Genomic DNA, 11,651 nt, shown 5'->3' on the forward strand with positions numbered 1-11,651 from the left:
TAGCCGAACAGTCGCTTTGCGTCATCCCCTCTGACAAAGAGGGCGGGTTTGCTGTCTTTCCCCACGGTGTATTCAATGAAAAAGCCAATCATGCCATAACAGAAGTGTTTAAATGTGGAAGAAGTGTTTCACTTCCCAAACTTAAGGTTCAAGCAAAAAAACTTTGTCTCAAGCTTAATCTTGAAAGACTAGCCAGCAGCATTGAAAGTAGTAAGCGCCTCTTCCTAGAAGTGTTTTTCAGCGCAAAAACGCATAAGGCTGGCGTTCCCTTAAGGGTAATCTTTTCCGAACAGGACACTTGGCAAAAGTCAATCGCTGTGTTTCTAAAAGAAAAACTAAACATGTTGACGATAGATGACCCATTTCTAGTACGTAGTTCAGAGGAAGTGTTAAGTGCTGTGAAATCGCTTTCTGACAAGAGCCTTCTTGGTTTCTCAATTGATGTGAAAGATCTTTATTACTCCTTGCCCCATCATAACCTGCTTACAATTGTCGAAGATTCGATCCATCATTTCGGCGCTGTGTCATTTCAGAATGAATCCGGTTTATCCGTCAGTGGTTTTTTAGAATTGCTACACTTTTATCTCCGCTCCACTTTCATAAACTGGCAAGGCGCTGCTCACATTCAGAAACAGGGAATATGCATTGGGTCTTGTCTAGCCCCTGTACTTAGTGACCTGTATCTGGCACATCTTGACAGGAGCCTCCAAGAGAGGCTTACCAGCCCTCATGTCGTCAAGATCTTTCGTTTTGTTGACGATTTCTTTTTCCTTGTTGAGTGTACGCCATCGTGCTTAGAGCAAGTTGCATCCGGTATTTTAGCTAAGGTACAAGAGTGTTTTTCACCGCTGCTATTGACTAACGAAATGCCAACCGACAACGAGATTCGCTTTCTTGATATCCGTTTTAAATTCCTGGACAACCACCTGTGTTGGAGCTATGCACCTCGGGCAAACAAACCTCTACTCCCTTATATATCTGCCCATTCTAAACTCGTTAAAAGGGGCATTATTAATTTATGCTTGAAGAATGCTCTGGAAAAGTCATGCCCCCACCTCATCAGCGAGAGCTTTCACGCTCAACTCGCAAGGTTCCATCAAGCAGGCTACCCAGCTGATATTTGTGTTTCCGTCGCCGAAGGCATACTAAAGAAGAAGCGCCAGGAAGGTCAACTGCCGTCCGTGCCTTCAGAAAGAAAAAAAGACAAAATTGCCGTTATTCCTTACATTCATTGCCTGTCCCACAATCTCAAGAAAATTGGGACAAAAGCTAATGTTCGTGTCGTTTTTTCTGCCCCTGAAAAACTAAGTACGCTTTCCAAAAAAACTTTGCCCGCTGATAAACGTCCCCAAAAGCTGCAGTGCACCATTAACCACAGAAAGAAATTCGTGAAATGTACTGAAGGCATTGTTTATGACATCCCTCTCTCTTGCGGTAAGCGGTATGTTGGTCAGTCAGGTCGGTGCTTGAATGAGAGACTTCGCGAACACAAAAATAACTTGAGAACTTTTACTGGCAGTAATCTGGCTTTACACTGCAAGGAGTGTGGTTGTGTGCCATTTCTGGACAAGTGCTCGATCGTTGCCAGACACCGGGATCAGTTAACGCGAGAGATTATTGAAGCAGCTCGTATCGCTGCCTTGGACGATAAATGTGTAAGCAAGCCGTCTATCTCCCTGTCCAAAAGAGAGCTGGCCTTCTTAAAGAAACGCTGAATCGTGCACATCCGTAGATCCTCATTCACCTGTTTTTCATTATCTTTCTGGGCGCATGCGCCTGTTTCCCCTCACGGATTACGTTCGTCTTGGCCGCCCTGGTTTCTTTCAGTCGGAAGTTAGCGCCTGTGTTGTGTCTGTCTTTCTCTGTCCCTTTGTCCCGTTTTGCGCTACTCTCACTTTCCATGAGAACTCATCTTGCGCTGACTGCATTTTTTTTTTATTTTTCCAAAGCCTTTGATAAAGTATGCCATAGATAGCTGCTACATAAATTGAGCCATCTAAATCTCGATCCTAACTTCTTCCAATGAATTAAGTCTTTCCTTCTTAACCGCTGGCAATTAGTGCATGCTAATAACACTAGATCCCCGATTGCTAACGTGCTATCTGGTGTTCCTCAGAGATCCGTACTTGGCCCACTCCTATTCTTATTCTGCAATAATGACCTTCCTTCTGCCATATCTTCCAACATTCACCTTTTTGCTGACGATTGTGTAATATTTCGGGAAATAGATAACGTCACCGATACTGGCAATCTCCAGTCCGACCTTAATTTTGTGTGAAACTGGTGCACTACATGTAATATGGAATTAGACACTAATAAATGTAAAGCTTTGCGTGTTTCCCGCACATCTAACGCTATTCCTTCATATTATCTTAATGACGCTCCTCTTGATTGGGTAAAAACATACAAGTACATAGGAATTCATATCACTCAAAACTTAACATGGTCTAATCGTATTGACTACGTGAGTAATAACGCTAACCACATGTTAGGATACTTACGTTGCAATTTCTCTGGCGCTCCCTCATCCCTTTAACTTATACCGTATAAAACACTTATACATCCTAAACTAGAATACGCAGCATCAATATGAAACCCTACGCATGCAAACCTCGTATATTCCTTAGAATTAGTCCAGAATATTACAACTGTACGGCAAGCATCACAGCCATGAAATCTAACGTCTCACTCCCACCGTTACAATCTCCCCGCAAAATTAGTCGCCTAACACTATTTCACAAGCTATATCATCACGTTGCGCTTCACGACTATTTGATATCACCCCCAGAATACATTTCACATCGCATCGATCACCGCCGCAAGGTTGGCATCCCAACATGCCACACCAAGTTTTCTTTTCAGTCATATCTTCCCCGTACATCTGTGGAATAGTAGTTCAGAAGCGTGAATTGTTGGGCGAGTTGGTACATGTTGAAGTGAAAAAAATACCAGCGAGAAAAGACGCAAGACAAGAGGAAGACGAACACAGACTGTCGCCGGACTTTCAACTGCATTTATTAAGGTTCCACCACATATTTATAGCCACTACTTGCGCAGGCGCACATACATGTCACATTCAACAAAGTCCGGACGTCATTGCTAGCCAGATAAAAAATTCCATTCTTTGTCAGTGAGAATAACAGATGGGTCGCTGATACAAACACGCTCGTTCTTTTTTATTAAAAACGCTTCTAACAGCTCGCGCTCGTGCCTGGTCTTCCCGCGGCCAATAATGGTAGCATTGTTCAGCAAAGCTCAGCAGTTTTGGCACTCCTTGACATGTATGGCCAGGTTGCTCCCTGAACCTAAGCGCAGCGTTCTGCCATGTTCCCTGAGTCGCTCGTTCAAACATTGCCCCGTCTGCCCAATGTAAATTTACCCACAAGAAGTAGGGATAGAATATACTACCCCCACAGCACACTTCGTGAACTTTGTTTGGTGCTTAGTTTTGCAGGCAGGTTCTCGCTTGGAGCCGGAGATACGGACGCAAAGGCTGGAAAGCTTTCGGGGAGCCGGAAACACCAAATTGACTCCAAAGTTTTGGGAAACCTTTATCAGTCCATGTGAAATTCCATGGTAGTAGGGAATCACCTCAAAGTTCCTTGTCCTCCCTGTTGGGTGCTCGGTATTGGCAGCAGGCTTCTTCATTTTCTTGCCCAAGGTTTCAGCGACCGCCAACAGCAAAGAGGAAGGAAACCCAGAGGTCTCTAGTCGAACCACCTGCTCGGCAAGACTCTGCTGCATGACATGCGGGCAACTTTTTCTCAGCGCATTTGAGAAACACAGGTTGGCAATGACACGTTTTACCAGCTTCGAGTGGGCGGAAGCATAAGGCAAAAGCGCCTTTTTAGACCGAGGGGCATACTTCCAGCAAACGTGTTCGTCAGCTAAAAACTTGAGTTCTAAAGTTCAGAAGTGCAAGATGCCGGGCTAGTTGGTAATCCATGATGAAAAAACAGCGCAAGGAACGAGACGAAAACACGAAGAAGACAGCGCCCGTGTCTGTGTCTTCTTCCTTCGTGTTTTCGTCTCGTTCCTTGCGCTGTTTTTTCATCTTGAGTTCTAAATCTAGGAATCTAATGGTGTTGTCACAGGGTAAATCTTTGGTGAAGACCATGTTCTTTGAACAGGCACAAAGAACATTTAAAATCCGGTTCGCCACAGAGGTTAGCTGGTCAGTTGATGATAAGTTTAAAATGATTAAAAAGTCATCCACATATCGAAAAAGTTTTACAACACGCTTGTCTTGAAGTGCTTTCTGCAGTGACGAATCGAACTTGGCCAAAAAAACGTTACACAGTACAGGCGCTACACTACCTATGCAGATCCCTTGCCTCTGTACAATGTAGTTGTCACCGTGCTAAGTGATAGTGGACCTTAGGTACACGCTCAGCAGTTCCAGGAAAGAGTCGAGTGCTATTCCGCATTTGTTCTGGAATGCAACAATCCCGTTGGTCTCAATCACATCGCGCACTGCTTGTAGAAGCTCGTCCTGCGGTATTGATTAAGACAAGTCCTCTATGTCAATCGAGAAAGCAGCATTGGCGCCATCTCTGCCAGCAGTACGAGCATCCATGGGTGGCTTCAAAGAAGCTAAGATAGCATCGCCTCTCTGCCATACTCATCGAGGTGTACTGTAATAAGCTCCGGAGATGTTTGCCGAAGAAACCCAAGAAAGATGCAGCTGGCACTCCGGTCACGTACTTAAACGAAGCCTGCCTTCCGCCAGCCTTGGATGACATTTTGAAGACGGGCCCGAAGTTCAGCCTGCAACCACGAGCACAGAAACACGAGCTTCTAGCAGCTGTGCACAGAGTCGTCAGGAGGGCCCCACCAGAAGAGAGGAACCACTGTGTGTCGGAAGGCGTTGGATGCCTGGAGGAGACATAGGGAAGCAATAAGAAGAGTGAAGACCTGCGACCCTTGATTGCCCACTTCAAACAGAACAACCTCAGTTTCCTACAGGCGGATAAGGAAGGTTGGTTTGTTCTGCTTCCTTCATTGTGTGAAAAGAAGACGAACGAAGCGATCGAGAAAAATTTTAAGCCGTCGGATTTAAAACCTCGTAAGGCGATGGCTCTAGCCCTCCGTCTGCTCAACCAGCTAAATTTGTCTAGATTGGAAAATGAGATCCGCAAATGTGAACACAATGTCTTGCGTGTGTTTTTCACGGCAAAGACTCATAAGCTGGGAAATCCTCTTAGAGCCATCGTGACTGAAGAAGGCTCTTGGCAGAAGATGGTGTCATTGTTTTTGCAACGCGCCTTAGGAGAACTTGTTCCGCCGGATCCGTTTGCACTTCGGAGCTCGACATCCCTGGTGGAAAGCCTCAGCGACGGTTTTCCCAGCGCCAATGCTGCTTTCTCGATTGACATAGAGGACTTGTTTCATTGAGTGCCGCAGGACGAGCTTCTACAAGCAGTGCGCGATGTGATTGAGACCAACGGGATTGTTGCATTCCAGAACAAATGCGGAATAGCACTCGACTCTTTCCTGGAACTGCTGAGCGTGTACCTTAGGTCCACTATCATACAGCACGGTGACAACTACATTGTACAGAGGCAAGGCATCTGCATAGGATCGAGTGTAGCGCCTGTACTGTGTAACGTTTTTTTGGCCAAGTTCGATTCGTCGCTGCAGAAAGCACTTCAAGACAAGCGTGTTGTAAAAATTTTTCGATATGTGGATGACTTTTTAATCATCTTAAACTTATCATCAACCGACCAGCTAACATCTTTGGCGGACCGGATTTTAAATCTTTTTAGTGCCTGTTCAAAGAACATGGTCTTCACAAAGATTAACCCTGTGACAACACCATTAGGTTTCTAGATTTAGAACTCAAGTTTTTAGCTGACGAACACGTTTGCTGGAAGTATGCCCCCTCGGTCTAAAAAGGCGCATTTGCCTTATGCTTCCGCTCACTCGAAGCTGGTAAAACGTGTCATTGCCAACCTGTGTTTCTCAAATGCGCTGAGAAAAAGTTGCCCGCATGCCATGCAGCAGAGTCTTGCCGAGCAGGTGGTTCGACTAGAGACCTCTGGGTTTCCTTCCTCTTTGCTGTTGGCGGTCGCTGAAACCTTGGGCAAGAAAATGAAGAAGCCTGCTGCCAATACCGAGCACCCAACAGAGAGGACAAGGAACTTTGAGGTGATTCCCTACTACCATGGAACTTCACATGGACTGAAAAAGGTTTCCCAAAAATTTGGAGTCAATTTGGTGTTTCCGGCCCCCCGAAAGCTTTCCAGCCTTTGCGTCCGTATCTCCGGCTCCAAGCGAGAAGCTGCCTGCAAAAATAAGCACCAAACAAAGTTCACGAAGAGTGCTGTGGGGGTAGTATATTCTATCCCTACTTCTTGCGGGAAAATTTACATTGGGCAGACGGGGCAATGTTTGAACGAGCGACTCAGGCAACATGGCAGAACGCTGCGCTTAGGTAGAGGGAGCAACCTGGCCATACATGTCAAGGAGTGCCAAAACTGCTGAGCTTTGCTGAACAATGCTACCATTATTGGCCGCGGGAAGACCAGGCACGAGCGCGAGCTGTTAGAAGCGTTTTTAATAAAAAAGAACGAGCATGTTCGTATCAGCGACCCATCTGTTATTCTCACTGACAAATAATGGAATTTTTTATCTGGCTAGCAATGACGTCCGGATTTTGTTGAATGTGGCATGTATGTGCGCCTGCGCAATTAATGGCTATAAATATGTGGTGGAACCTTAATAAATGCAGTTGAAAGTCCGGCGACAGTCTGTGTGCGTCTTCCTCTGGTCTTGCGTCTTTTCTCGCTGGTTTTTTTTCACGTCAATCTGTGGAATGGAACCGCCTTCCCCCCCCCCCCCCCCCCCCGATATTGCAGTCATTGCAGATAATAAAATCTTTCACGACGCTGTAGCTAATATTGTTTATTCTGAAGAAAGCTAGTTGATCGTGTGTTTTATCTGTTTCTACTGTATTGTGTACACTGCTTTAATGCTATTTACGTTTTCTGGGTGTCATTGTTTGTTTTATGCCGGAGGAAATTTATTTTGTAATATCTATATTCAGTGTATTATATCGATTGTTATTTATCCTAATTTACTCACTCCCCTCTGCAAAGCATTTGGCTCTGAGGGTACAATAAATAAATAAGTAAACAAATAAATAAATAAAATCCTCTACAATGATAAGTTGAAGTGAAAACAAATTCCCTGGCATTATTTGGTAGACCCTCCCAAAGATTTTGTTTGAATTTAAGGCTTTGCAGTCCATACGATCCGACGCTTTTTTTTAGCTTCGTAACTTGCCTGCAGTTAACGTATTTAATCAGTGAATCCACTTCGTTTCGTATGGACAGGACGGAAATAAATCAGAAACGATTGAATCTAATGGAATTCGCATTGCCTGCATTCAGGTCTGCTAGACGCCATTCTTATATGGCACGCAACTGAAAGCAGTCGCGCATTTCACACTGTAAATGCCATGCTTAACGCTGACTTCTTTCAGCGCCGCAGGCAGTACATTGCATCTGCAGCGTACTCAGGACCATTGCATTTCGTAGCCCATTGGGGTATCGGATGAGAAAGTCTGCGGAAATACGATGGCCACGGGAGCTGGCACGAGAGAAGGTAAAAGCGGGAGGGGCAGATTGGCTGGTGAGGATACAGAAAATGGGCTCACTGGAAGTCTTTGACCATGCTCAAGACATCCCGGGCCAGCTCCTTGTTTTGTGCCAGGTCCGAGCTCTTGTCCTTGAGCTTGAGGCCCAAAAACGTCGTCCCGTTGGGAAGACCCATCACGAAATTCGACACGGCCTGCGGTCAGAAACGGAGTGTCGTCCTAGCTAGCGCAGGCAAGCACAGAGGCCTGCCGGCAAGGTTTTCTAGCTCCTGCGGCAGGATTCATGGGTTCTCATGCTCCCTGAGTGCATTGCTTAGGCAAGATCCAGTCTGGCCAGCGCAGATTCCCCCAATGAACGTGTCATTCTGCATTCCGTTGCCCTGACTTGCGCTCGCGGCAAAGCTGAACTTGAGTCTGAGTAAACATTCTTCTGTAGCACCGGCGTAAACTAATGTATCATCGACCATGTTGCACAACACTGTCAGCTTTTAGAAGCACGGAAAGCTGAGCAAGTTGGTTGCTGTTATCCATGGTAAAACAGCGCGGAAAAAACACGAGGACGGAACAAACACGACGACACGAGCGCTGACTTTCAACTGGTGATTTATTACGCACGTGTGCACATATACTATTCACGCCAAACACTACACAGAACAAAAAATATTCCAGAAACACTGCGTCATCACTGAACACATTAAATCTACCTTGCTGCAAATCCATGCTCCAAACAGGTGATTTCGTGGTTAGCCAATGATAATGAGGGCTTGCTAATGCATGCTGCACCCCCCTTGTCAATACGATATGCCTCTACTAGTTCCCTTACTATCTGATCTTTATGTTTGAAGATGACGGATGTCTGATGAAGCAAAGGGGCGCACGTGTGCTTAGGTTGCCTGCAGTGCAGCGCCAAATTCGAACCGGCTGCCTTGTTCAAATAATTGTGATGCTCCCTCAGCCGTTCGTTAAAACATCGCCCAGTCTGGCCAACATACCACGCACCGCATGAAAGGGGGATCTTGTATACTACACCTTCGACGCACTCAACCCTCCTCTCTACGTGTGATGTGGTACAACCACCACCAATCCTCCTTCTTAGTAGGGACTCTCGCTTCCGCTGCACAGCTCGGAAAATGTTGCTCAATTTTCTTCGAGACGAAAATACAACATCAACTTGAAATTTTCGCCCCACTTTCTTCAGACGGTGTGATAATGGATGGACGTAAGGGATTACAGCAATCTTCCGGCGATTCGAGATTTCATCTTCTTGAGGAACACGCTTATGCTCCGATTTGATTTTGGCCATCAGCCTTTCGCATAACCTTCCGATAGTTGCCTCAGGAAAACCAGCGTCCTTAAGCCTAAAAATCTGGCCTTGCACACCTTCCTTAATGATATGGACACACGACTTGTTGAGGGCGGCGCGAACACAAAACAGGGCGATGCCATCCTTTACCAGCTTAGAATGCCCAGACTGAAAGCTGAGTAAGGGCTTGACGGAACGAGGCGAATACAGCCAGCAAACATGTCCGGGCTCAAGTCTCAGCTCCACATCCAAGAATTGTATCCTACCTTGGTTAACGGTCTCCGTGGTGAAAGCAAGTCCTTGACCATTTCTGACAAATGTGTTCAGGATATCTTGCGTGCACCTTCGTTTTCAACAAAAACGAGGTAATCGTCCACGTATCTCCGTATTTTCAGTACACCGTCCGGTAACTCTCCTGCAATTTCTTTCTCAATTCTGCTAAGGAACAAGTCACTTAGCAGCGGAGCCACGCAAGACCCAATGCATATCTCGGAACGCTGTATAAACACACTGTCATTCCATGCTACAATGGTAGACCGGTGGTACATACACAGCACTTCAAGGAAAGCATCAACAGATACACCGCAAGCATTTCGAAGCGCACTTCGTCATTGTCCTCACTTATACATTCCCTTACAAAGCGCAGCAAACACTCATGAGGAATTGAATAGTACAAATCCTAGACGTCTACGCTGAACACATGACAGTCACCAGGCTTATTGTTCTGAAGGTACTCCAAGACGACGTCGCAGTTTCGCGTTCGGAAATGGTCTTCAAAAGCAAGGGAAACAATCACCTTCTGTAAGTAGCTGGAAACAACTGTTGATGCTTTCCTTGAAGTGAAAGTGTATGTACCTCCGGTCCATCACTGTTGCATGGAATGACAGTGTGTTTATACAGCGTTCCGGGATATGCATTGGGTCTCGCGTAGCTCCGCTGCTAAGTGATTTGTTCCTTAGCAGAATTGACAAAGCAATTGCAGGAGAGTTACCGGACGGTGTACTGAAAGTACACAGATACGTGGACGATTACCTCGTTTTAATTGAAAACGAAGGATGCACGCAAGATATCGTGAACACATTTGTCAGAAATGGTCAAGGACTTGCTTTCACCACGGAGACCGTTAACCAAGATAGGATACAATTCTTGGATGTGGAGCTGAGACTTGAGCCCGGACATGTTTGCTGGCTGTATTCGCCTCGTTCCGTCAAGCCCTTACTCAGCTTTCAGTCTGGGCATTCTAAGCTGGTAAAGGATGGCATCGCCCTGTCTTGTGTTCGCGCCGCCCTCAACAAGTCGTGTGTCCATATCATTAAGGAAGGTGTGCAAGGCCAGATTTTTAGGCTTAAGGACGCTGGTTTTCCTGAGGCAACTATCGGAAGGTTATGCGAAAGGCTGATGGCCAAAATCAAATCGGAGCATAAGCGTGTTCCTCAAGAAGATGAAGTCTCGAATCGCCGGAAGATTGCTGTAATCTCTTACGTCCATGCATTATCACACCGTCTGAAGAAAGTGGAGCGAAAATTTCAAGTTGATGTTGTATTTTCATCTCGAAGAAAATTGAGCAACATTTTCCGAGCATTGCAGCGGAAGCGAGAGTCCCTACTAAGAAGGAGGATTGGTGGTGGTTGTACCACATCACACGTAGAGAGGAGGGTTGAGTGCGTCGAAGGTGTAGTATACAAGATCCCTCTTTCATGCGGTGGGTGGTATATTGGCCAGACTGGGCGATGTTTTAACGAACGGCTGAGGGAGCATCACAATTATTTGAACAAGGCAGCCGGTTCGAATTTGGCGCTGCACTGCAGGCAACCTAAGCACACATGCGCCCCTTTGCTTCATCAGACGTCCGTCATCTTCGAACATAAAGATCAGATAGTAAGGGAACTAGTAGAGGCATATCATATTGACAAGGGGGGTGCAGCATGCATTAGCAAGCCCTCATTATCATTGGCTAACCACGAAATCACCTGTTTGGAGCATGCATTTGCAGCAAGGTAGATTTAATGTGTTCAGTGATGACGCAGTGTTTCTTGAATATTTTTTGTTCTGTGTAGTGTTTGGCGGGAATAGTATATGTACACACGTGCGTAATAAATCACCAGTTGAAAGTCAGCGCACGTGTCGTCGTGTTTGTTCCGTCCTCGTGTTTTTTTTCGCGCTGTTTTACCATGGATAACTGTCAGCTTTAAAGGAATATTTTACAACCACCATCCTTACTAAGTCCACTGAAGAACAAAAACCTCTCCCAATTAACTCTTATCCACGCGAAATTCGTGGCATCATCCGCCCATCGTACCGTCTACCGTTAACTGCCATCTATTCCAACACATCCCGTTAAACTAGGGAACGCACTGACTGTGAATAACAGCGGAGAGACTTGACCCGCCGCGGCGGCTCAGTGTTAGAGCGCTCGGCTATTGATCCGGAATTCCCGGGTTCGAACCCGACCGCGGCGGCTGCGTTTTTATGGAGGCAAAACGCTAAGGCGCCCGTGTGCTGTGCGATGTCAGTGCACGTTAAAGATCCCCAGGTGGTCGAAATTATTCCGGAGCCCTCCACTACGGCACCTCTCCCTTCCTTTCTTCTTTGAATACCTCCTTTATCCCTTTCCTTACGGCGCGGTTCATGTGTCCATCGATATATGAGACAGCTACTGCGCCATTTACTTTCCCCAAAAACCAATTTTAAAAAATCCGCCCATCGTACTGTCTACCGTTAACTGCCATCTATTGTAACACAACCTGTTAA

At 46.0% G+C, this 11,651-nt stretch overlaps 1 protein-coding gene across 1 annotated transcript in view; it reads right to left on the reverse strand.

The window, feature by feature from the left end:
• The window catches only part of LOC144127812 (uncharacterized), a 113,830-nt gene extending 106,045 nt beyond the window's left edge, over positions 1-7,785 (reverse strand). The window contains exon 1 of the mRNA XM_077660747.1: positions 7,658-7,785. Coding sequence (XP_077516873.1) covers positions 7,658-7,773 — 116 coding nt within the window. The 5' untranslated portion in view covers positions 7,774-7,785. The remainder of the gene's footprint in view (positions 1-7,657) is intronic.
• Between the last annotated feature and the right edge of the window lie 3,866 nt (positions 7,786-11,651).

The sequence above is a fragment of the Amblyomma americanum genome, chromosome 4, assembly GCF_052857255.1.
Source record: "Amblyomma americanum isolate KBUSLIRL-KWMA chromosome 4, ASM5285725v1, whole genome shotgun sequence".
Lineage (NCBI taxonomy): Eukaryota > Metazoa > Arthropoda > Arachnida > Ixodida > Ixodidae > Amblyomma > Amblyomma americanum.